Source organism: Hakea prostrata, chromosome 5 (assembly GCF_041222555.1).
Source record: "Hakea prostrata isolate BN-2017 chromosome 5, UWA_Hpros_2, whole genome shotgun sequence".
Taxonomy (NCBI): domain Eukaryota; kingdom Viridiplantae; phylum Streptophyta; class Magnoliopsida; order Proteales; family Proteaceae; genus Hakea; species Hakea prostrata.
Window position 1 is genome coordinate 59,236,633 of NC_142604.1, and position 26,928 is coordinate 59,263,560.

Below are 26,928 nucleotides of genomic sequence, written 5' to 3' on the forward strand. Positions count from 1 at the left end.
GGGTACTTCACCCAAAGCTGAACACAGCTGGATGGAGTATAGGTATTTTGTGGAAAGGACAACTTATATATTGGTAATGCAAGAAGTATAGACAGAGGCGACATTGAAGCTACAATAGTTGGTCTTCATACAGGAATTGATCGAGCCCACTCTTCATCTGTAAAGATTACAAACATCTGGTGCAAGTTACAACAAACAGTGGACCTCTTTCAACCTACGAAGCAGAAGCAGTGGCCAATTGCTTATGTCCCTATTTTGGCACGTCCAACTTCTTGTAGAAACAATATAAATATTAGTACTTTCCAGAACCCCATCCTTTACTATGGTTTACTACTTTAGCTTATAGATCATCAATAGTTTTCAAAAACACTTGGACTACTATAGATGTAACTAAACTATGCAACTGTCCTTCCAAGTAATCCAGTATTTTATTTCTTTCAAAAGAAAATTATGTATGTATGACTTTTATCTATTGATGATGATTAATTACGACACTGTTACAAAGTTGAAACATTTTCTTGTCGTACTTACCTTCTTACCTTCTATTTGTGAAGTCCAAATTGGTTTCTTTTCAGAGAAGTTCGTTCGCACTAGTGAAAGCTTTTAAGGCAACACAAAAATATTGAAACATGGATTATAAGACTTCTTCTAGCAGCTGCCTAACTGATCTTAGCTTCTTCATGGTCCTGTTTGGCCCTGTTGTTATACATTTTCTTCTTAGAAACCTGAATTTGTCCCTGTACTCGCATGGCGTGCAAGTATTTAAACCATAGCCAATCGATCAATGACTCTGGCAATGCATGCATTAGGATGGTCTGTATCGAATGTGACCAATATGGCCTACATGTATGATCGTATCCAATCCATCGTATGCTCGCCTTACCGTATTTCTCCGATGATGGTGTCAACCTGTTAGTTTTCTTCAACCGTGACATCTTTGTTGCCACAAGCAGAGGTATCTGTTGGACAAAATAAAAGCAGAAGTGTCTTAGGATATGACAGGATCAATCAATTGAACAACGATATTCAATGTATACAGTACTGTAAGTGTACATGAAAGAATACATGGTGGTGATATACATGCAGGTTCTCATGAAACGTACCTGGCACTGCACATCTATCCCATTCAATTTGCACTCCACAGAGAGGTTTCTTGACAATTGATGCAGGTAACTGCAAACCAGCATAAACACATAATTATGTTGATCACCCAGAAACAATAAAATGCATATTATGTGTCTAATGAAGTCTAATTTGGTATATGGGAGCTACATTGAGCCAACTCTAGTATGGGATAGGTTAAATGTCTTGAGTCAATCTGTTCAATCAGCTACAAAGCTTTTGGCATACTGGTCAGCAGCAGCAACAGCATATATGCAAAGGTAACCAAATCAACGATGGATGCACAGAGCAGTAACTTACGCTTTTGTGGCACCATAAACAGTGACAAGTGGATACGAAGGTGTGGCAATGACTGAACCGGATCCTATAATCACAATGGCGCCTCTCTTCCTCTGTAGCATTCCAGGAAGAACGGCCCTTGTCACCATATTAACAGCTTCCACGTTTACCTGAATCACATCCTTAAGCAACTGTTCATCCACTTCATGGAAGAACTTGGCATAGGGGTAAGCAGTACCAGCGCAGTTCACCAGAACACCAACATCCAACCCTTGAATAGCTTCATTGATCCTTTGAATGCCCTCTGTTAGGTCACCAGCCAAGTCAAACACCACATTTCTGATCTGGGTTTCACTATAGAGGGACTTGATGGCATCTGACACATCCTTCAGCTTCTAAGGATTGCGACCCACCAACACCAAATTTTGTTTCTTCTGGTCCAACTCAAAGGCTAAGCCCTTTCCAATAAAACCGTCTCAGTAGCAGCGATGATGATTTAATCAAGGCCCAACTCACTGACAGTCCACGCTTGGCAGGCACTGCTCCAAGCAAAACCATATTTCTTGAGATCTTTTGCAGCTCTCAAGAAGTAAACATAAACCAACATGATGGACGCTAATGCAGACTTGAGCACCAGGAAGAAGCCAACAATGAAAGGCAAAACTACCCAAAAGGGCTGAGCTTTTAAACTTAAGCAATTCTGGATTTTCTACCCTCGCAACCCCCACCCCTAATTTTTGGCTTGCAGAGATCCTTACAAGGCTTTTCTTGTTGGGGTCTAGGCTACTGTGAGCCCTTCTCTTTCTTATTTTCTTTTGGGTAAAATTTGTTTCACTGAATTTTTATTTTTTTATTTTTTTATTTTTTATAAATCAGTTCTTATAGTTTATTATATAATTTCCTCTATAGGCCATCCAACGAAACTAGAATAAACAAGGGGAAATAATTTACTTCGTCTTATCTTGGCTTATAGCTTTGGGCATATAATTGAGAACCTCATTAGGTATACCTAAACAAAACTGTGTTTGCATGTTTGTTTTAGCTCTTACCTCATTCTAGGTCGACGTAGAAATGGAGCCTTGCATCTGTATGACATGAGAATTTGGTATCTGATAATGAAGTAGTGTGTGACGCTAGAATGTCTACTCCACTCAATTCTGTGATCCAATAGAACCAGTTGGCTCAAAACTTTGCATCTGTGGGTTGGTTTGGCCTTCCTTTGTAAGTCTATAAATAATTGTCTTTCGATGTTCATTTCCATCACAGCAACGAGCTTTGGGCCTCAAGCAATTATAAGCAACAAATACTTACCCAGCCTTCCTGCTCTAATGGCAACTGCTCATGTTTCCAAGCCAACTTTATTCAAATGGTTCCACAACAAGAGCTTCATGCTCAGCATCCACCGCTTTCATCATCATTCCAAGTTCGACCTGAGCCTTCGTGTGTCTAAAACTAAGATGGCTACTCTAAATGCTCCTCCCAAGCGTGAACCATGTCCTCCTCCCAAGCGTGAACCATGTCCTCCTGAAGGTGATACTCAAATCATCCCACCCAATTGCAAAGAACAAGAAAGAAAAGAAGAACTGCAACAAATATTTCGTCACTTTGATGCTGATGGTAATGGGATTATCTCTGGCGCTGAACTCAGATGCTACCTTGCCTCCATCAAGGAGTTCATATCTGCTGAGGAGGCTAAAGCTGTGATCGATGATCTTGAATCAGCAGGTGGTGATAATCTGACGCTGGACTTCGATACTTTTGTGAAGTTGATGGAACGTGAAGCTGGGGAGGAAGATCTGAGAAGGACCTTCGAGATGTTCGTTGTGGAGAAGGGTTCTGGGGTCATTAAACCAGAGGGATTGCACAGGATGTTCAATTGCCTTGGATATAAAGTATCAGAGGAAGAGTGTAAGAAAATCATACTAGCATTTGACTGCGATGGCGATGGCATGCTTGGTTTCAGTGAGTTTCAGCAGATGATGGCTGCTTAATGGTTTCAGTGTTTGCACCAGTTACATGTTTGTACTGGTATATGCTCTAAGTGTTGTGCGTGTCTCTGTGTGTGCTAGCGTATGCAAATAAGTCTTTAGGACGAAATAATGGCCTTAACACTGGTGGTGTTTTATGTACATGTTTTATTTGTGTTCTTGGTTATGAAGATCAAGCTTGTTGTGTCTTGTTATCCAAATTGTGGCAATTTGCATTTTCAGCCGTGAAAGAATGACCAACTAACCCACGTACATGATGATTTTTTTATTTTTTTTCACACGGTCGTCATTAAGCCAGTCATAACGATTGGATCCCACAGCCCGGGGAGGGGGAATGTATGGTAGGGGCAGAGATTCAAATCTATGACTTCCTTAGACTTACTGCCTCCATATAGAAAGTTGTCATTACTGTGTCAGAAGTATATCCACCACATACACGATTCATAAATAGGTCAAAAATTAGGATCATACATGGTAGAGGATAACATTTTCGAAACCCCCTTATCTACTAAACATTCAAGAGAATGACCATCTTTGAAAACTGGCAAGGTGGATTCACTCGTATAGCAATGGAGATCCAAGTAAGGTTATCCTGTCTGCCTTTGAAGATGGAAGAACTCGACTCAAGAGCTAACATCATTTTATGTTAATATCAATCCTAGACAACATGGTAAGGCTTTATTAAAGGATCGAGATCCTCTACATCCAGCTCTTTGTGTGCCTACATAGACACACAAAGAGCTAGATCATCGGATCCATAACATGCTTTAAAATTTTACATGGTCCAGCTCTGTGTCTCCGTGTTGTCTATCCTAAGGTTGGGGATGGATTGAACACACAAAAAACTAGATGAGGATCTATATGCCATATTATATCATAATTTGGCAATAGATATTGATATTATTTCTTATCTTAAATTGCATACAAGTAAAAGAAAAATTTTAAAAAGTTGATAATTTTCCTAATAATCAATTTAAGAACATGAATGATTTTTTCAATATTCTCAAAATAGTGATTTCACCTGAAAATTAAAGAAATGAAATTTAAATTAAAATTTATTCATGAACCTCAAAAATTAAGAAAACATCATCTTAAATTTAGACCTGTAAATGAATAGTCAAAATCTGCCTCCGAATTCGCATTCATATTAGTTTAAGGGACCTGTAAATGAATAGTCAAAATCTGCCTCCGAATTCGCATTCATATTAGTTTAAGGGTATCCGTATCCGAAATTTTTCTTACCGAAAACTATCTATATCCATCTACTAAGCAATGGATTCGGATCGAATAATATCCAGATAAAAATTTATCCTAATAGTGTAAAGTATTCAACATTTTTTTCTCTAAAAATGGATGATAATCATATACAAATACCGGTAATCGGTAACCAGATAATCAGAAGTCATAAATTATCCGATTAAAGTAAAGTGTAAAATATTTTTCTCTACAAAATGAGCTAATAATCGGATTCGAAAACCGTTAATCGGTAATTGGAAATTGAAAATCAAAAATCAAAAATTTTTTAAAAAATGAAAATCACCAATCAATAGTTAGTGAATCCAAGCCTAATACAATCGGTTTACAGGTCCACTTAAATTGCTTTTGTAAAGAGAGATTATCGGAATTCATGTCAATGGGGTTTTTTTCTTCGGTCCTACATAAGTAATGAATAGGACTGTTCTGAGGCTGTTAGATGGTGGCCACTTGTTGCATTTTCTTTCTTTCCAGTTAAGTGGTTTATTAAGAAATGAGTGATTGAGGTTTGACAACCATCTAACAGCTGTAGACGGTCCTACACGTTAATTACGCAGGATTGAAACAATTCCTGTTCCGGTACTATTTGATTCGAATCTAGCCCGTTTGGATTCGAATCCAAAAAGCATCTTCTATTTGGTTTTTCTCTTGTTTTTTTTTGGTCAAAGTTCCATTTGGTATTACTAGACCAAGGGAGCCATCAGCTCAGACTGGAGTCAGGTAACCAGAATTTGTATTTTGTCACTGGACTCTCTCATTTCTTTAAATTTCTTCCCCGCTTCTCATGCCTTTTCGCTAGCTTCTACGTCAGATTGACTTTCTTTGAACAATTCTTCGCGCTCTGTCAATTCTCAATCGTTCTCAAGCTCTCCTCGGATTCCTCCTTCGGATCTGAAACTTGTTTTCTTAAGCCTTTCAACTTTTCAATCTGAGAGTGTCTTCTTGTGCAAACACTCGGCATTTCTGGGGATTTTCTAGGGTTTCACCTTCTGTTCTCTCTTGCTTTTTCTGTAATTATCTGATTCAGGATATAATTTTGTTGAATGTAAAGGTAATTGGGACCTGGAAGTGTTTGCGTGATCGGATGAGACTTGTCGATTTCGGTATCTTAACTATTTCTCTGCAATTTCGGTGGTTCGACAGTCCACTGTTTTTATTTAATTGGCGGTGATGGAAAGAAATTCGATTTCTTTTGGCTCGGTGGAATTTGCCTGTAAGAGAGAGTAAAAAAGCTTCCTGGTTTTCCATTTTCATATTATGGCTGCTCCGAGGAGTATTGTCGTTGATATTGGAAGGCAAAGGGACGAAGAGAATGGGAAAGAAGATTCACCCTCGAGTAAGAAACCGAATGCTGCAAAATCCGGTGGTAAATTTCCGTTGTCGCAATGGGAGTTGGCTGTTGCAGTTGGTGTGATTTTATTCTCCTCAATCGGTCTCTTTTGTGTGTATATGACCATGCCAGCTGCCGAATTTGGCAAGATCAAGTTGCCTCGCTCTATTTCAGATCTCCGAGTTCTCAAGTGAGTTCGATTTCAAAGACGTTTCTCGGTGTTCTTATAGATGTTTTGAATCATAAATTTGGTTTTTTTTTCTTTTTTCTTTTCGTTATGCAGCACGCCTGAGGGTGTTTCTAGTATAAAAATCTTTTATTTCATAGAATGGGAGGTACCACTGAATTGTACTTTCCGTCTTTGTATAGATCGATTTATGGTAATATCAAAGCTAATGTTGATGTTTTAGGGATGTTAGAGTCTCGACATTTTAGTTGTTAACTTGTTGACACCTTTATTTTGGCTGATCTATCCAATTCTGTCAAAAGATCTTAAAAATTTTGCAACTGTTGCTGGTACCTGTTTACCACTTGAGCTATCTGTTCGCTGGGTGCTTGAGCTGCATCCGTTGGTTACCACACTTAGCATCAGCTGCAGTTCAAAGCTTTGATGATTTTGACATTTTGATTGTAAACTCGATAGTTGTTTAAAAATTTAATCTGCAACTTAATAATTTATAATTATTTCTAAGATTTCGTCATGGACTAGGGATACTGATTAAGATATTTGATAGCTTTCTTACATGAATATAAATTTCATCCTTTGTTACTTTAAAACATCGACTGCTTCTTCTGATATGGGTCATCTTTTGGAGCCTTACTCCATTTGATGGAAGAGGCAGTAGAATATTTCGATAAAGCTTAATCGCGTAGGAGGACCCATTCCCTGGGAAGGAAATGGTATTATATTGATCAATTGCAGTGTCTCATCAGTATGAGATGTGCTGATGGTGTGCTTTTCTATGTGAAAGAAAATTGTAGAAATGACATCTGTTTTATTATTTTTGGAAATAATATACCAACCTTCCTTGCTTATCTGGGCTTGGTACTGGCAGCATAAACCAAAGGCAGAGGTCATCAGCAGTTAACCATTATTTCTGAAAATATTCTCTGCTACATTTGTTATCCCATAGTGTGTAACACCGCTATAGTTGTAAGTTTATAATTGAGACTGTTTATATTATCTCTGCGGTACTTTTTGCTACTTGAAAATATTGATTAATTATTTGAGGCATTTTTTAAGGCAGTAACTGGCTTCTGGTGTTTCAAGTTTCTTTTTTCTTCTTCTTAATTGCCTGTGTTTTGTTTCGCTTCTTCCTTTTCTTCTTTCTTCTTTTTTCACAGGGGTTTCCTGGTCAGCTATCCAAATAACCCTTATACCATCAGGAGCCTACTTCTACCATATTGCATATTGAACAGTGTCAATCCCAAGTTCCTACCTTTATATGGTGGAAAATTACTATCACCTATTCTCTAACCTATATTTACTCAGAGACCCTTACTCTTATCTTTCTCTCTGATTCCCACATAAAATTTAACTTCCACCTCTCATTCTCCTTTGGTATTTTCAAAACCACAGATTTCTCTTGGTAACCTACTCTTTTCTCCTTTATTCTCCTTCTGTTCCCTCGAACTCAGGTTTTGATCAGCATGAACCGCAACTTAAGTGAGTGGAGGAGAATGTAAGTAAGTTACAAGTAGGGACTTTGAGTATATGCTAGTGAACCTACTTCTGCCACATGGCCGATTGGATCAGCTTGAAGTCAAACTCCCTGCATTCAGGTCAAATTTCAGCCCAACATGCAGTTTGCAAGTGGGTGAACAAGGAATTTTGAATTCTGGAGATCTGGTAGTAGTCAGCTTGCAAATAGATGTGCATTGATGTACATGACAACGCACATTGATGATTGGAGGGTATATAAATGAAGGGGAAGAAAAACTCTGCCTGGTCATGTAGCCCCTGTACTAGGCACATCAACATCCGAAATCACCACATGCACATAACCCCTCCCTTGAAATAGAAATCTCATGCATGTGTGTGGTCTCATGGCCCCCATGCTGGCGCAGGGGCTAGAAGATTGATCCCTTGATCTTAATTGAGTTAGGCTCTGAAATTGGGTTCATGGCCTTTCCAGACCCAATCTGTGACTATTGGACTTGTCATTTGACCCTTCCACGAGGTGCTATTAGGTGTCCTGAAGCTATAACCCTTATGCAGTTGGATGATAATGAAATCTTAGCCCCTCTTTCTGTGATTCATGATTTTTGTTTCCTCACTTTGCAAGCTATCTTAATGTATCATGCTTTTCCTGATTTGGTTTATTTCCTTCTGTTGTTCCAGAGATAATCTTGCAACTTATGCAGAAGACTACAGAGGACGGTTCATTCTGGGATACTGTTCAACTTACATCTTCATGCAGACATTTATGATTCCTGGAACAATTTTCATGTCATTGCTTGCTGGTGCCCTTTTTGGTGTTATCAAAGGTGTGGTTTTAGTTGTCCTCAATGCAACAACTGGAGCTTCATGCTGCTATTTCCTATCTAAGTTAATTGGCAGACCTTTGGTTAACTGGTTGTGGCCCGAAAAATTGAGGTTTTTCCAGGCAGAGGTATTATGCTTGTTATGTCTTCTTTATTAACTATGTAGATTGACCATGTGATTGATATTTATGAATAACTCCCTTCCCCCACTTGAAATCTGTATTTCAGATAGTTAAGCGTAAGGAAAAGCTGCTGAATTACATGCTTTTTCTAAGGATTACTCCAACTTTGCCTAACACATTTATTAATGTGGCATCTCCAATAGTGGATATTCCTTTTCATGTGTTCTTCTTGGCAACATTGGTTGGACTAATTCCAGCTTCATATATTACTGTCAGAGTAAGTCTTTTGATTTATTTAATTTCTTATCAGTTTCTCTTGTCCAAAAATGGAACATTTTCCCACTTACCCTTGGGTTGATTAGCTATTTCTTTCCTTGAAAAATATTCTTTTCTTGCAATTTGCATTATTGTGTGCAATGCCTTATATCTTTTGCTGTAGCACTATTTGGCATGTCTTTTTGTCCAAATAATATACCAAAATGTGGTAAAATGAAGCGACTGGTATGCTATTTCTCCTTTAGTCTTTCATCCACCTTGTAGAGATCTGAGCGGTTCTAAATTCCAGGTCCGTAATGGAGCATGGAGGGAGGAGGATTTTTTAGCTGCAAAATTGGAACCAAACCAAATACTGCCTTTGCAGTTTGCTGGCCACTTTAAAAGTGAGGAACAGCATAATGCTGAAAAGAATCTGGTCTTACCTTGCTACATTATGATCCTTGTAGGGCCTTAGGAATCTGTGACAGTATTGGCTGACACATGTCGGGACCTGGCTGATATGCCTTCTTTTCCAGTTGGGGTCACGCGGGGGGGGTGCTTTTCAATGAAGCAATGGAAAGTCTGGGAAAGTCTGGGGCTAAATTGCCTCTCTGGCCAATACCATATCAATATCAGTTTCAAAATTGGCCAATAAGCCAATACTGTGCACTAAATCCATAGATCCTTGGTTTCAGCCGATTTTAGATGCATAAAAATCTGTCTACCATCTGAGAATTTTGGATAGATTGACTCATTGACATGAATGATGCCTATTTGTAATTGTTCTTCGTGTTCAATCCTTCTTATCCAATTCCCTGCCACATGCTTGGAAAAGGAGGATTGGTATGTCAGGTCAACTGGCAACTTTAGTCAAACCCCTTTCTGCATAGATACCAGAACTATGTATTGCCGGCCAAATGCTCATCCCCCAGAAGCTAGCACTTCATTATGAGCCAGTCGTATTGAATAGCAAGAAAAATTTAACTAGCATTCCTGGTAAGCAATGCATAACATCATTCAGATCAAAGGAGCTGAAGCAAGGTTTAAAGTATCAGTATTAGTATCAGAAGGGTGATTATTAATGACATCTTGTTTCATATGGAGGGGTACAATCCATTGTGCAGCATAATCTCAATGCCATCCAAAGGCCTTCGTCATGGGATAATCCTTTAGCCGCTACTGGAGGAAGGCTTGGTCAATTTTAGAGAGTCACCATCAGATTTATTTGATGTTCAGACAAAGGATGAAGCTTTTAACCCAAATTGTTCTTTCTGAGTGAAAATTTTCACAGAGAACCACTAGCATAGCTTTGTTGATGACTGATCAGACAGTGCTTTGATTCCTGCTAGTTTCATTGACTAGATCTCAAAAGCTATAAATTGTTGACAAGATATTTACTTACTTTGTCCTTCTGGTGAACTCCATCCATGTTTTGATCTGGTTATATGATTTATATTAGATGTAGTTGTGATCGTTGGGCTTATTGCTTAACCGATTCTGCACTTCTATGGGACTTCAATTTTGTCTTGCTCTCAAACATATGTTTGAACTTTGAAGTATGATTTTGTCATGTCTGTCAAGAGTAAATGATTGAAAGCAAGACGGATTGAATTCCCAAAGGACTTTGCTTTAAAGAAATATTTGAAAGCAATAGGCTAAAGCTAAAGAGAACCAAAGTGCCCAAGTAGGACCGTGCTCATTTATTTCAGAGTGAATGAAGTCAAGATTGAAGTCCCATAGTACTTCTCTTAAAGCAAGAAACTAAAGCATAAGAAAGCTGAAGTAGTAGGTGTTAGAAATCAAGCTTTATGAATCAAATCAGTGCTGAAACTAAGGAAAAGAACAAGAGAGAAGAAGAAGAAGAAGATGGGAAAAGAACCACAGCAGAGGCCTGCGATTCTAGCTTAAATTCCTAGAATCGCAGGCAGTATCTATTAATAGATTTCAAGTACCAAAAATACAACTGGAGAGACAAGAAACTTGTCCTCTAAAAAAGGAAATAAAAAGTACAATTTGTGGACAGAATCTTCTAGTATTCCAACACGAAAAATCTGTCCAAAATAGAAAGTATAGAAAAGGAAAGTTCTGAAAATAGAAGCTAACATAAAAAAGAAACTATGTATTCTAACTCTCCCAAACCTTAATCACCAAGGAACCTTTTCCAAGAAAGGGAAGTATGTAACTCATTCTCCAAAAACTTGCAAACCAAGTCACCATCTCTAAAATTAGAAACTCAATAACTTGAGCACCTAGGTAGCACAATTCTCCACAGTAGGACTTCGCTCATGTCTTCTGTACTTGCTGGTTCTTTTTTATTAATTTTTTCCCCCCATGTCTTGCTAGTGCTTAAGGAAATTTCTCTGCACACTCAATATTGTTCTGTTCCCAATAAACTAATTTATTTCAAAGTTTTCCATGAGAGGATTTGAAAACGAGTTCAATCTTTTTGTGGGATAAAAGCCAGTTGCACATCTATGTAAATTATATGTTGCTTCACTGTCTAAATGTAGTTCTGTTTCCATTGAACTAATTTGTTTCTGAATTATTCCATTATTGGGTTTAGAAATGGAGTTCAATATTTTGTGGGATAAATGCTAGTTGCACATCTCAGTGGATTTTTATGGATAGAAGTGTGAATTGCGTCTTCCTCTAGCAGTACTTTCAGTGGTCTAAAGTACATAAATTGGGCACTCAAGATGGTTACAAATGTTCTTGAGTTTGTATGCCACTGCAAGGTTATTTGATCTCTCTTATGGCTGTCTTGTTTATGTTATTGGGTTATGGTCCACACAGACAGTTATTGCAGTGACTAGGCAAGCCTAGTTGGTAGGAAGGCACCTAGGCAACTTAAGCATAAGTGCACGGATAAGTAATTGTAGGAGATTACGTGGTTCTTTCCAAATATCAGCAAACTAGCACTAACATAATGAACCATAAATGAGAAGATGCCCAAGTGAGACTACAATGAAACTCTGATGAGTGTGATGGATGGAAGAAAACAAAAATGGTGGGCCTCAAGAAACCTTAAGGTATTAGGTTAAGAAAGCCATCTGGAAACTAGAGTCACAGGCAAGGGGAGAATACCAGATTTAGTCTAGAATTCGATAAGTAACAATCAACAGCTTAGGTTGGGGAATGATATTCTGGTCAGGCGCCATTTTAATGTTCAGATGGTCCGATCTGGATTTGTGGAGTATCCTATTGGCAATAGGACTATAGTAGAACTCACTTGAAGTTGGGACTGTAGGAAACTAATAACACTGCAGGCAAACTTTCAAACAGTGGATGTATTTAGAATACTATCCAATTACCAAAGATGAAATCAGATGTGTATGTTGAGAAACATAATTTTCAGCAACTAGTTTTTGAATAACTGAACAGAAAACCTGAAATTACTAACCTGAACAATGATGGATTAGAAGAATGGTAAAATAGAAGACAGATATGACCAAGCTTCCCACTTGGAACTGGCTAACATCCCATCAGCTGACCTTAGCAGCTCTTTGAGGGTTATTACATTCCACAATAGAGCTTTCTATATGCAGCGAAACTCAATTTTATTGAACGAAAAATCATATGGAAGTCTATGGCTTAAATCAATATGTAGAAACTAAGAAATAGGATGATCTGTTAAATGTAGTACTAGGAGTTCTATTCATGCAAGGCTTTGCTCTATCATTAACAACGAAGGATTTTGCTATTACCTAATGAAGTAAATCATTTAAGCTAAACTAACAGAGTAATCCCTTATGCCTACTTCGTAGCTAGGGTTATTTTAAAAATAAATCATTTGTCATTTGATAGAACACTTCACCAGTCCTCTCCTCTCTTCTTCTGCTCTGGGACTGTCAATAGCAGTCTTACAACTTATGTTTTACGCTTGTAATATTAGTCAATGATTTCACCTGTTTATTATATTCCAATGAATACAAAATTTCAAAAATGCGTCTAGTGTTTATAGGTATACTACATAGCTGGCACCCATGACCCAGCACAAAACTGTGTACAAAGTGATGACACCATGGCCAACCTATAAAACAATTGGACAATTAGGGGTAGGAAAGCATCTTAGCTCTAGTCTACATTTTGACAACTGTATATGGCAAGCAAAAGGGAGGCTTGTCTCTAGAATTTTAGTTAAAAATAACGATAGAAGTTTGAGCATTTGAAATTGATTTTCATAAGAATGAAATACTAGGCTTTGATGACAGATTATTAGGAACCAGGGAAGATCTAAAGAGCACACTACTTTTAACTAGATTTTGGGATCATACAGTGCAGCGGTCTCTTTCCATTGCATTTAATGACTATAGTTTCTTCTGGAATGGTTATTTTGTTAAAATGGGTTTATTTATGGTAAATTAACAGATGGTCTAGATAGGATTTTGTTACAGAATAGTCTGAACTTCTGTGTCTTATGTATCATTGTTTTTGTTTGTTGCACAACAACTTGACCTTTCTGCCGCTTTCATCATCAGGCTGGCCTTGCTCTGGGAGATCTGAAGTCACTCAAGGATTTATATGATTTTAAGACCCTGGTTGTACTTTTTCTCATTGGTTCAGTGTCTATAATTCCAACAATCCTGAAGAAGAAGCGAACATATGAATGAAAGTGGTGTTGGCTGGTCCCTCCCGATCTGCAATGCATACATGACCGGAGAAAACAGACTGTTTCTCGTCAGGATGCTGTCTGTCTGAAGCACAGATACTGGAAACCTCTCCTGCCATTCTTGCCATTAAAGCTCCCTTGTGGAGTTAATTCCTTGAGAGATGTCCATCTGTGCTTTGTTAGAGTCAAGTTATTTTACCTCTTTCCCCTCTAATTTTTTCCCCTGTAGTTGATGAATCAATGTCCCTCCATTTGAGTTGCTAGATTTTTGGGGGTTGGGATTTATAGCAAGTCTTCCCATATATTCTTCAACCACATGAATGGGTAGTCGGAAGCATAACTTGATTAGAAATGATCACATTCGGAGTTTTCTATCAGCTGCTGTTGTAACATTTCGAAGGAAGTTAGCTATCTTTTCTACTTTGATCATTCAATTTAAATTCAGGCAAGGTTTAAAGTATCGGTATCGAGTATCATATCGGTCAAGTGATTTTAAGAGACGTATCGTCCTGTATCGAGTATTGTATCGCTCTAGCTAATGTGTTTTAGTGTAATTCAATAGAAAGACGTATCTAGATGTATCGTATCGGTTGGGTCAAATATGGATACGTATCGGTTAGTATTGTACGGTATCGTAGGATACTTTAAACCTTGAATTCAGGGATAAGTGACTACCACGAAGTGGCCATTTTATGGTGGAGTGAAATGGGTGTCCTAAGTATACGGTTTTAATACAATGAAATTTAGTTCTCAAGTTTTTTAAGTTTAACACTTTTGTAAATTATAATAACACACCCCTGAAGATTGTAAAATTCACGGCATGATGCCAAGAACCAAAAGAACGAGATGATTTGTTTTAAACCCTAGCCCCTCTTCTTGCTGCCCCTCTCTCCGTCAACCAATCAATTTCTTCTATCTTCTTTGGCGCCCTTGCCTAGTTTCACCGAATTTCATTTAGTATTTCAAAAGCCATCTCGATTATAAATGCTTTCTTTTTTTGTAAAAATTTAGAACTGTTTTACGGAAGCTGAATATAGGTTGCAATTCTTTTTTTGGTAAAAAGATATTTTATTAGAAAAAAAGAACTACCAAGGAAACCACCCAGTTGGCAACACACTAAACAACCAGGGATCGGATAACAGCCAAATTGTCTTACTCGGAATAGACAAAGCCTTCCTAGCTAGGGAATTTGCCAAACCATTGGCATCCCGACAAACATGAAAGAAATTACAAGAAGCACAAGTGGAGAATAGGAGTAACGAATCCTCCAAAATACCCTCAACCTCACTAGGAATATTTCCACTCTGAGTAATTAAAAAAGAAACCACATATTGGTTATCAGAAAAAACACAAATACGTCAAAAACCTCGATCAATAACATCCATCAAGGCTTGACGAATTGCTAATGCTTCCCTAGAAATCACATCATGGAAATGTAGAGGTTGAGAAACAGCCATAAGGACCTCTTTTGTTGAAGAGATTAGAGCATAATCAATGCCTCTTGTATTACCATCCCGAGTTAAACTTGCATCACAAAACAACCCTAAACCAGGAAGGGAAATGTATATTAATATTATTTGAATTACAATTTGAATAATTGAATTTTAATTATAATTTGAATATTTGAATTTGAAGTACAACTTGTTTACCATCAAACTTTACAATTTGTTGACACTTTTAACTATAATTCAAATTTTTCTTGATCGTTTGGAGATAAGATCAATAGAGCATAGAATTAGTTATGGTCAAGGTCTGACATGTCAACCTATGTCGTCGTGTCAGTGCCTGGCAACACGCCTAACACAGCAACATAGGTTGACGTGTTAGGCGACTTTTGGCGATACATCAAAGCTAAATATGCAAGGGCAAGTGCGCGTTTCGTCTTCTTTTTCTTCTTGTTTGGTGGTGGTGCAGGTATAGATGCAGGTGGTGATGCCACGGGTACTAGTGGAGGAACTGCATGAGGTGGAGTTGCGGGAAGGGTGGTTGGAGCTACCATTGGAGGAGGTAATGCAGGTGGAGGAGTACTAACCGAAATTGGGGTTGGATGTGGGGTCGCCACCGGTGGTGGAGTAGCTAGAGCAACCTTGGGAGCTTGTACTGGCAGAGCTGAAAGCCTTAAACTACGGTTGGTGGCGCCACTGTGGGTGTTGTTGCCACTAGAACAGGTGTAGTGGGGGTGGGAGGTGCGGTGGCAGTAGCAAGTGGTGAGGAAATGAACAACATGTCAACCGTCGGAGTAGTGGGTGGTGCTAGTGTCAAAGAAATCGAACGACATGTCGATCGTTGGTGATATATCGCTAACTTTATGTTTATTTCGTGTCGTTAGGGGGAATCGTGTCGCCACGATATATCACCGACACAATGTACACTGGTTACGGTGGAATTTGAATTTGAATTCAGAGGCTTATCCTTCACAATTGGCACTCATACGATGAAAACTAATAAAGGAGAAGAGTTAGAGGAAGAGAAAAACTCATGGATTCATGCATTTTAGAATAGAATAGATTGATTGGGTTATTAGAGACAAGGATAGCGAGAAAAGGGGCCAAGGCTCGGGTCTATAACAGAAAGTCTCGTTCTTTTGTGTGTTGGCATTATTTGTAAATTTGATAATCTTTAGGGGGTGTGTAATTGTAATTCACGAAAGTCTTAAACTTTAAAGAATCGAGAGTTAGATTCCACCGTATTACAAACCGTTGGATCCTTTAGTTGACACATGTCGTTACATCACCCCTGCGTGGACCATATCCGCACAGCCGCGAAAAGAAAAATCCGACATTCGTAGGGGATGGTCATTTGGGGCTCATTATGATTTCGATTCTCCCTGAGGGTGGATTTTTTTAAATTTATATTTTTTACATCTCATTCGTTAGGTCTTTAACAAGACACGTGTCAATATTTTATGCACTGCGCGGGAGATATCCGCGCAGGCACGAATCATTATTGAGCCCGCCAGGGCACCGGGCACCGGGCACAGTTAAAAAATCGTATGCAACGGGAATCGCGCGCCTCAGCGAGCGCGTAGGTGTCAAATTAATTTCTGATCGTAGCGTCCCAGAAAAAACTTCATAGTTGAGATTCTTAAATCTAACACCAACCAATCATCAAGAAGAAACCAAAATCCTCACTCTTTCTTTCTCTCTTCTGGGTTGTGGTCTTTGATGCGTAAATATGATGGATGCTCTGAAACCAAAAGTTAAGCAAGCCGTGTTACTATGGCTAGATGGTTTCAGGGAGGCCTGTTGTCTTCATAAGGTCGTTTTGCTCTGCAACAGGTTCCTCCTTCTCCCTGCACTTTTTAATCCTAATTCTTCTTTCTATCTTCTGATTTTAGTAACTTTGAGTTGCTTCTTTTTTGACAGGTCAAGAGTGCTACTAATTAGAACTGGGCAGTGTTTTCTTCTGAATGGCCTTCTTTTCTTAGGAAGGTATGTGGCTTCCCAATTTTGTAATTTTTCATTTTTTTTTACTCTCTTGGCCATAAGTTTGTTTTTCAGTATTATTGCCTTCCAAACGAATACCTGGATCCCATAATTGCATCCTGAATTTGGTAACTCATATTCGGTGCAGTTGGTTAGAGGTCCAAAACGTTTTTCCAGTAACAGTTAAACCCAGTACAAGCTGACTCAACCAACTAGGTGATAAGAATTTCAGAGTGTTGTCTGCGCACCACTTATGCTGCAATTTTGATGTACTGGCAATTCAAACCTGGGTGCAGGAAGGCCATTGTATCATATTGTTTGCTTGGTGTTATTCTTTTGGTGAAATTTGTTAGACTGGAATTCCCACAATTTACTTATATAATAATTAGAAAGTAGAACTGAACAATTTGTTGCATGTTAAGCATTTCATTTTGCCTGTTCAGAAAGATCTGTCCTTTACTAATTTTACAGGTTCTGAATCTTTTTGCCGTTGCAGCATGCTGGTTCTCAATTCAGTTGTCATTCCAACTCTAGAATGGTTATTGCCATATGAATGTCCACTACTTGGTTCATCACATCAATGCTTGTTTGTTGGGGTTACAAAATATTATTCCTTCTTTCGCTCAGGAATTATTCAGCTCTTCTATGTAAGTGCAATGTTTTTTATGTAATTGAGCTTTTGCTTTTGATGCTGATCTATTGATAGATTTCTGTTGTGTGACCCAACAAGAAAAAAAAGAAAGAAAAAGAATGGTATGCATGTATTATTGGATTGTATCTTTACGGGGCTATTTGTTTATGTTATATCCCATCTGGAGATTTGCACATGATTATGCATATTTCTCTACTATTTATGATTAAGTTCTGGGATGTGCAGCTGGTACGTAATAATAAAGGATTCAGAGTGAAGTAATCTCTATATTGTTATATCCATATTCAAACTCACTTGATGCTTCTTTAGTTAGTTCATTTCCATTAATTATACCTTCTATAGATTCATTCAGTAGCCTTCACTCCCATGTTGAACATCTCATGCCAATATATGCTAATGTTATCCTGCTTTTTAGCTAGAAGCATTCTCAATGAGTCATATTTGCATTGTAGGTCTTTCTCCTTCTCAATGGAGGCAATGGACAGAAGGTGGATCATGTTTAATGTGTTTTATTTTTTTGGGTTGGGGGGTTGAGTTGGTGCGGCTTGTTGCGGGTCTGAGTGGGGTAGGGTGTGGGCTTAATCTGAATGGTCTATGACAAAAACAACAAGAACAAGAACAAAAAGCCTTATCTAAACCTAACTAAATGGGGTAAGCACATGAATCCTTGTTTTCCAAACAATTCTATTCAATGTCATACTTGATACAGGGCCTAAGAGATGCATATCTTTTCTCACCACTTCTCCTAAAGATTATTTTATGCCTGCCCCTTGCTCTTTTAGTTCTTCAATCATGATTAAATCACTCCCTTCTGCAGGGGCATTAAAGACCTCCACAAAACATGGTCATACCACCTCAAGTGACTTCCTAGTAGCTCATCATTATCGGAGCTACTGCCAAACCAACCTTAATACGATTGTTCCTTACTTTTATATGTTCTAGTTTTGCCACTCATCCATCTAAACATCCTCATTTTATATTACATTTGAGTTTATCTATATGATGCTTTTTAACAGCTCAATACTTTGCACCAGATATCTTAGCTGGTTGTACGACGATCCAATAAAATTTTCATTTGAGCTTTAAAGGTAATAAGACTGTGGAGGATTTTTAGTGCCTAAAGGTTTGTAGAAAACAAAAATTCAAAAAGTTGGGGGGGGGGGTCGTTTAGGGCTTGGGAAATTAAAGGATTTGAAGAAGATGATGAGGGGTTTGGGATAATTCAGCATACTGTTGTTGAAAATCTTCCCAAACAGCAGCTTGAATGGCTGAAGACTTGAAGATTTTCTTGGGGGAGGGGGGAAAGAAGAGAGCATTGCCCAAACAGCACCAATATTCTAATTAAAAACTTATATTCTCTATTAAATCATCTCTAGCTGATGGTGTTCATTACATATATAGACCTTCTAAAAATTCCTAAGATTACTCATGAAGGACTCCTAATCACTGTAAAAGACTCAAATAGAACTAAGACTCAAACTAAAGCTAGGTTTTCCAACTAGGATTCACTGTCAAATTCTAATAATAATTACAAGTCCAAAATAAGAGTTAAATGAAAGACTCAAGTAAACATTAAATGATCCAAACTACTAATCCTGTGTACTAACATTACCTCCATTTTATGGGCTTATAATTCGGCCTGTTACATCAATAAACCCAATAACAAGAACCTAAGGCCCATAGATACCAACCACAGGCCAAAATAAAGTTTTGGGAGGTCCAATGAAGTCCTAACTGCGTAACGTGAGGAGGATAAAAAGTGAATGAGGGTAAGTCCAATGCCTTCTATGGTGCAAGGATCCTGGAGTGATGGAAATGTCTTATCTAACTACATATGGTATGAAAATTCGTTGTTCAATTACTGATTTGTTTGCTATATCATGCATGTGATTGAGGTATGGTCAAAATAGTAAGCAATGCTGAAAGCAAGATTGCTCGGATTGGGATTGTATGCTTTCACATTTTAAATAGATTATGCAAACTTTATTTGAAGGCAGGCCTTGCTGTTACAGTAAGGTTGTCCCATTAAGACCAAGTGGTCCTGTTTCTAATCGCCAATATCTCTCTCTTTTCCATTTACTCCAAATAAGATATTTATTAGGCAAAAGTGGTCCTAAAAAACTTTGATTGCTAACAATTGTGCTTCCTTGTTAGATCTTTCCCCTCTGATTAAAATGGAAAAATACCAGCACTGATTTTGTAATAAAATTTCTTCTAGTTTTTTAATTACTCAAAATCTTGTAGTGTGGCTTTACTAGCCTCTAATTATTTGTTTCCCTTGCAGATATTTTGGTTTTATCCACTATATGTTTTCAGCATTGTACTGAGCGCTCTCTGGTACTGATCTATTCTTTCTAGTATCTACCATTTTCACTCTTAATAGCTTCAAGGGCTTTAGAATTCCTAATTATTATTAGCATTTCTCATTGCAAATATAATGTGTTGTTGGGGTTTGGTTGATAATATGTTGTTGGGTTCTTATAAAACTTGTCTGTAGCATGAAGCCTATCATGCCCTGCAGCCAAGGTTTGAACTCTTAGTTTTGAGGCCAGTTTCAACCCTCGCTGAAATCTAAATTTCCCAGAGTTTGACCGAAACCTGGTATTTTGCTGGGCCTAAACCAGAAATTTCATTATCTGGTTGAAACTGGTCGAAACTCAGTATTTTTTGCTAGAAACTACTAGAACTGTTTTATAGGAAGTGTTGAGGTCCCAGGAACTAACAATTAACCTATTCCTGGGGAGTGTCAGAACCGGGAGGTGGAGGCAACATCAAAATGGATGGCTTTCCAAATCCCTTTTAGAGACCGAGATTTGGATGTCCATCTCCTAAGATTGTGCTCCCACCACAAGTGGTAAATGGTAGCTCCAAAGATTAGCTTGCCAACCCGGTCATAGATAGAGGAACTGTTGAAAATTCTCAAGATCCATTCCCATTTGCGAGCAAAACCATGGGTACACCTAGACCTAGGCCAAATGGAGGAAAGGGCTTTCTCCCAAAGGGAGAAGGGACAGGAGAAAAAAGGTGCTCAGTGTCCTCTGTATTATTTTGTCATAACTGTCCAAATATGCAAGACATGGTCAAAACACTGTAAAATCCAGTATCGACCTTAGATTTCGACTCAGGAAGTATCGCAACAAAGTAATTTTGGTAAAGAACTTGCAAGTTTTGACCAAGATTAGTTCCATGATTGCAGCTAATGTGGGAGCATAATGTATCTGTTATCTGTACATTCATTTTTGTCTTTAAAATAAGAATCAGGACCTTAAAATATGCTTACAGACTTCGATGGTAGCACCTAGTTAGTCTAACGTATTATTTCATTTGGTGGTCAACATGATATGATGTTGAGGAAACTTCATTTCTTTCAGTTTTCATGTAACTGGTTTTACATCTAGTTCTCTTATTTCCTCCTCTGTATGTGGATTAAGGTCATAAAACAGAATTAACTTTTGGTTCTTTTTCAGTCACAAGGTTTTCAATGCAGTAAGAACTAATTAGTTCTTAGGTTATTCAAAAAGAATGATTTGTGGCAGCTATGAAGCTTCCCTTGCTTGTAGCATAGAAAAAGAATAATGTACTCTTTTCATTTTTTTGGTAAAGAAAGGATAATGTACTTCTGAGTGAGGGAAATATGCATGTCCTCGGTTATTTGTGAAGGATGTTCTCTATGGTCTTTCATTTGGATAAAATATAGGAACAGAAAAGTATCACATGCCAAAGATTTTCACCAAAATTAAGTATGTCCTAAAATTTTCACATACATGGTGGGTTAAGGGCAATGTTGGTTTTGCCATTTTTGGCTAACACTCATCTTTCCCCTCTAAATAAAACACCCTTCCCTCTGATACATTTTCAGAAGCCCTAAGGATTAGGTTTCAGAAACTCATATCAACTAGGATCATAGTGATGTAACGATAACCAGAACTGAAGAAAACTTGATAGCGGTATTATCCACAAAATGTATGATCACAATTTCCTGGTTGAATATCAATAATATAACAAGTAATAACAATTTAAAATTTGGTCAGATTACAAGGGCTAGATTAAGAATTGTAGATGCATCCTACTCATGTTGTCAAGGCGGCAAGGCGACCAAAGTGGTTGGGTCAAAAATTTTCAATACAAGTACCTTCTTGATGCGTCCAAAATCTGCTCAGCCCTTAGATCTCCTTGTAATGACCTGCAAAACGAAAGCGTCAGATGTGGCCCGACCGCTGGGGTCGGGAGTCCACCTCCGAATGCTAAGTCAGTTGATGAACTTAATCACAAACGGCTCTGCTTAGACGCACAGAGCTAAGGAATGAAAAATACGGGACTGTGATCTAGATCGTAAGCATATGAGTGTTTACGACCAAAGGTATCTGTATCCATCTGGTCCCCTTACCTTGTAGGTAATTAAGGTTTATATAGAGTGTACCTTCCAATTTTCTTCGTTGGATGTATTTGAGCCTTCTTCGGATAGTCGTTGGATTCTAACAGTTAGATCCGTTGAGCGATAGACTTCTACTAGTTTGAACTAGTAAAGGACTCCTGAGATAACCTCCTGGTTATCCGATGATTATCCCTTCAATAACGATAAGTGACAGCCGCCAAGTTGTGTCTGCCATCATTAGGGTAATTAACCTAATCCATAAGTCGGATTAGGGCGTGCCAGTTGCTGATTTAGTTTCCTTCTTCAGCAAGCTATCTCCTGGATCCGGCTCGCTCGGAAGCGAGTCGATTCCCTTCGTCTCGACCGGGGTCAAGGGTCAAACCGAGTATGAACCCGGTTCGATCATATTTTCTCCATATCACGAGCCCCCCAGACCAAGCGTTCGGTCGATCCCTAGGGCTTGGTTTTTAACTGGGTTCTTCATCAAGCAAAAACCTCTGCATATCCTATTAAATGTCATGTCACATTTAATGCGGTGGTCACTTTTCCTCGAGCGTTGTGAGGGCAATGCCACGCGTCCCCTTGCAGTCGATCTATTGTGGCTCACGTAACCCAAGCGACGGTTTCTGAACGCCTGTTTTGGATTCATGAGTTCAAACTTTCAAACCGACTCTAAATCTCGACCGTCGATGCTGAATCAATCTCGATCGTTCAGGTCCTCGAACACTCGTGTGGGTGCTTAAAAGCGGTTTGTTGTCTTCGTAGGTTTTATTCTTCTTGTCTGGAATTTTGAAACTTCGCGCCTTCGCGTTCTCATTCTCAAGCTTTTGCCTCACTGAATCAGTAAGTTTACTAATCCCTTTGCAAAGTTAAACTCCCTGTCTCCAGGTTTTTTTTGTACCATACTGAAGCTTTAGTAATGGAGGATAATAGGGTTTCTTCCTCCCTGGTGCCCAACGTCAGTAATAGTAGTGGTAACAAGGCCTTTGCTTCCCTTCCTTCTGAGCAGTCGGATAGTGATAATAAAACCCTAACCGCCCTCTGGCATGAATTCGCAGATAACCAGAAAAGATTAGAAAGAAAAAACGAGACTTCTTCTGCTTTTCCCGAGTCTGGATCATCCAAGACTCCTAGGGTGACCGCCGAGTCTTCTGGGCAGTCAAAACAAACTTCCAGGTCTAATGGTGGACCTGGTTCTGTTCCCTCCTCTTACAAGGAGAAAACCCTTCTTTCGGCCAATCCAGGGTTTTGATTTTCCTTCTTCTTATCATCTTAGGGTTCCCAACCCTAATGAGAAGGTAGATTCGACCCTTCCGGGCGAATTTTCCCTATACATAGTGATGCGTCCAAAATCTGCTCAGCCCTTGGATCTCCACGTGATGTCCTGCAAAACGAAAGCGTCAGATGTGGCCCGATCGCTGGGGTCGGGAGTCCACCTCCGAAGGCTAAGTCGATTGATGAACTTAATCACAAACGGCTCTGCTGAGAAGCGCGAGCTAAGGAATGAAGAAGCGGGAAAGGTGATCTAGATAGCAGATCGTTGATAGTTTAGGTCTATCAGTATGTATCTGAACCTGAGTCTCAGATAGTATTCTTTTCGATCCCCTCACCTTGTATGGTAGTGAGGTTTATATAGAGTGTACCTTCAAATCTCCTTCGTTGGATGCACTTGAGCCTTCTTCGGGTAGTCGTTGGATCTTATCAGTGAGATCCGTTGAGCAATAGACTTCTACTAGTTTGGACTAGTAGAGGACTCCTGAGATAACCTTTAGGTTATACGATGTTTATCCCTTCGATAATGATTATCCGCAGCCGTCAATTCGAGTCTGCCATCATTAGGGTGATTACCCTAATCCATAAGTAGGATTAGGGCACGCTTGCAGCCGAATAAGCTTTCTTCTTCAGCAAGCCATCTTCTCGGATCCGGTTTGCTCGGGAGCGAATCGGTTCTTTCCGTCTCGACCGGGGTCGAGGGTCGGACCAGGTATGAACCCGGTCCGATCATAATCCCTCCGTATCACGAGCCCCCCCGGACCAAGCGTTCGGTCGATCCCGAGGGCTTGGTTTTTAATTGGGTTCGTCGTCGGATGATAATCTCTGCGTGCTTCATTAAATGTCATATCACATTTAATGCGGTGGTCACTTTTCCTCGAGCGTTGTGAGTGTAAGGCCACATATCTCCTTGCAGTTGATCTGTCGTGGCTCACGTCATCCAAGCGACGGTTTCCGAACGCCTATTTCGGATTCGTGAGTTCAAACTTTCAAAACGTCTTTCAATCTTGATCGCTGATTTTGAATCAATCTCGATCGTTCGATTCCCGAACACTCGTGCGGGAGTTTTAAAAGCGGTTCGTTGTCTTCGTAGGTTTCATTCTTCCTGTCTGGAATTTGAACCTTTGTTGTTATGCCTTCGCGCCTTCCTCGCTCTCAAGCTTCCGTCTCACTTGAATCGGTAAGTTTCTTGGTCTTTTTCTTTTTGTAGTTTACTGAAACGAGTGATGGCGGACGATAGGGCTTCTTTAGTACCCCTTGTTGGTAATAGCGGTGATGCTTTTGCCTCTCCTGCTCCCCGAACAGTCGGATAGTGATAACAAAACCCTAAGCGTCCTCTGCGCGAGTTCTCTGAAGTTTCTCAAAAGGTTTTGAAAGAAAAACCAAAACTTCTCCTGTCCTTCTCGAGTCTGGATCTTCCAAGATTGTCGAGTCTTCTAGGCAGCCTCAAACCTCCGGGTCCAATGGTGGACATGGCTCTGTTCCCTCCATTTACAATGAGGAAACCCTTCTTTCAGCTGTCCAAGATTTTGATCTTCCTTCCTCATATCAGGTTAGGGCTCCCCACCCTGATGAGAGGGTTGATTCATCCCTTTCGGGTGAATTTTCTCTGTATATAGATGCACTTTGGAAAGCGGGGTTCGCTTTCCCTTTTTTAATCCTTTGTTCTCCGCAGATTTTGAATCACTGGAACATTTGTCCCGGAATGCTCCTCCCCAATAGCTGGCGTCTCATCGTCGGCTTCTTGGGTTTGTGTTTTGAGCTTGGCATTACGCCATCTCTTTCTCTCTTTGTACATTTTCATGTTCTTTCTATCTCCCATCCTCCCGGATGGGTTTTTCTTTCCAAACGCAATAAGGCTGAACTTGATTGGAGGGGCAGCATCCTTGTCAAAGGAACTTGCCCTTCTAACCACAAAAGATGGCGCGAACGATACTTTTTCTCGTCGAGCGCCTCCATCAGATCTTAACTTCCCAACCACCTGGAGGAGGTTTACTTCTTCTTCCGAGAGTAACCGGGGCCTTCCCTTATCCGAGAGAAGACGAGGCGGCCATCGGGAAGATCAAATCCATTCCGTGGTATCAAGAGATACATGGATATGAAGTGGAGTATAACTCCATCCTTACGATCTTGGGGCTTGGCTCATTGTGAGCTTCTAACCATCATCCTTTGATTTGACTGAAGTGATATGTTTTTGAATTCGACTCTTGTCCTTCTTCTTTGCGGTGCCTCCCCAGAATGAACCCCGAAAGCCTGCGGGTGAAGGCCGCTAGGGCCGTTGTGACAGCCGAGCAACGATCGCCCGGGGTCTTGACCGTAGATCAAGAGGCTTCTCTTCCCTCTCCCGACCCCTCTTATAGGGGTATCGGGAATATCGGGCTGTAGCTGATGCTTCGGGTAAAGGGAAGAAACCGATGGTGGAGAGGTCTAATGTCTCTTCCTCCGCCCGAACCAAGAGGAGGCATGACACAATTGATGCTCCCTCCAACAAGAAATCCAAAGCTTCGACGGATGGTGAGGAGGTCTTCACCCCCAGTGGACCCCGAAGATGACCGACGGGGTTACTCGGGATCCCGAGAAAGCTGCTGCGAATGGAGCTCCCTCGGTCTTGCTCCTTCGATCGCCGGGAGTTTGAAGCCCTGGATGACACCTCCCTTGTTAGTCAATCTACAAGGTACCGGTCTTCTTGCTTAGTTATTTTCTCATAATTCCTTATGACTTCTTCCCGATATTTTCCGCCTTCCCGGGAATGCTTGTGTTGAGCTTTTATCAACACATGGAAGCATTGAGCCGGGTTGGTCGCACCAGCTCCTTGCTGCAAACTTGTGAAGAGAAATTGGCCAAGGCCAATTCCGAAATAGACCAGGTGACTGCAGCTACCGTGGAGCTGCAGAAAAAGCATGAGGAAGAAGTGATCTCCCTCAAGGAAGCCCTCGAAGCGTCGAAGATTCGTGCCGCTGCTGCCGAGCGCGAGGCCAGGAAGCAAAAAGCAGCTGCCACGTTGTTTGGTGACAACCTTGAAATCAAAAGTAGGGAGCTCGAAGAACATCTGAAGTTGGCGATCCCTAGCAAGCCCGAGCATATAAAGCGAGCTTCGGAAGGAGTGCATTCGGAAATACCCGAACAGCGTACCTTTCTCCGAGCTGCTAGGTCTCTACAACATTCAAGCTTATCGCATGGGGCGAAACGACGTTTGGGAGCGAATCCTTGGATCGATCCACTGCCTTCGACACTTGCTCCTTTTCGTGAGGTATGCCACAAAGAGGTCTTCGGGAAAGTTGGTATGGATCTCCCGGACTGGGCTCGGGAAGAAGATGATCCTTTTCCAGCTGACCCTCAATATGAGGCATACACGAATGACGAGCCGGCACTTCCGGAGGAGAAATCACAAGCCGAGTCTCAAGTTGTTGCTTGTAGAGGACTCAGCCGATGCCGCTCTTGAGGAAGGCTCTTCTCATGATCTCGAGAAAAGTTCTCCCGACCAGGGTCCCTCGGGCAACAATGAAGAAAAGGCTTAGGGAGTTGTCTTTTTGTAAAGATTTACCCTCAATTTAATGAATAGACATTTCTTTTTTCATGTTGGCCTCTATATTTCCCCGTCTCCTGCCGAAATCTTGCCTTGAATATCAAAGTATTAATGATAAAACTTATCACTTAACTTTTCATTCCTCGCCGAATAATAATCTTGTAGAAAAATTGTGAAGATGCGTTTCGGGAAGATGCATTAATCTTCCCCAGTACTTCATTTATTGCAAAGTCCG

The 26,928-nt window shown here is 39.9% G+C and overlaps 3 protein-coding genes and 1 pseudogene across 5 annotated transcripts in view; 3 read left to right on the forward strand and 1 right to left on the reverse strand.

Moving 5' to 3' along the window:
- Window positions 1-659: 659 nt before the first annotated feature.
- On the reverse strand, window positions 660-2,432 carry LOC149016856 (very-long-chain 3-oxoacyl-CoA reductase 1-like; annotated as a pseudogene).
- A 219-nt stretch (window positions 2,433-2,651) lies between these two features.
- Window positions 2,652-3,578, forward strand: LOC149016857 (putative calcium-binding protein CML19). Its single transcript, XM_089156265.1, has one exon. It carries the CDS (start codon window positions 2,730-2,732, stop codon window positions 3,390-3,392), a length of 663 nt encoding a protein of 220 aa, XP_089012391.1. The 5' UTR covers window positions 2,652-2,729; the 3' UTR covers window positions 3,393-3,578.
- A 1,735-nt stretch (window positions 3,579-5,313) lies between these two features.
- Window positions 5,314-14,317, forward strand: LOC149016858 (putative membrane protein At4g09580). Of its 2 annotated transcripts, XM_089154890.1 has the most exons (5): window positions 5,314-5,363; window positions 5,695-6,163; window positions 8,315-8,585; window positions 8,686-8,856; window positions 13,313-14,317. In XM_089154890.1, the coding sequence occupies exons 2-5, from the start codon at window positions 5,901-5,903 to the stop codon at window positions 13,442-13,444; spliced, it is 837 nt and encodes a 278-aa protein (XP_089011016.1). In that variant the 5' UTR covers window positions 5,314-5,363; window positions 5,695-5,900; the 3' UTR covers window positions 13,445-14,317. The 2 variants fall into 2 exon arrangements, with proteins under 2 accessions (XP_089011016.1, XP_089011015.1); XM_089154889.1 differs by having other exon boundaries at window positions 5,329-6,163.
- Window positions 14,318-16,479: 2,162 nt separating this feature from the next.
- Window positions 16,480-26,928, forward strand: part of LOC149016859 (etoposide-induced protein) — a 41,370-nt gene continuing 30,921 nt past the window's right edge. For both annotated transcript variants that reach the window (XM_089154891.1, XM_089154892.1), the window contains exons 1-4: window positions 16,480-16,721; window positions 16,809-16,874; window positions 17,365-17,515; window positions 19,805-19,857. In XM_089154891.1, coding sequence (XP_089011017.1) covers window positions 16,618-16,721; window positions 16,809-16,874; window positions 17,365-17,515; window positions 19,805-19,857 — 374 coding nt within the window. In that variant the 5' untranslated portion in view covers window positions 16,480-16,617. The remainder of the gene's footprint in view (window positions 16,722-16,808; window positions 16,875-17,364; window positions 17,516-19,804; window positions 19,858-26,928) is intronic.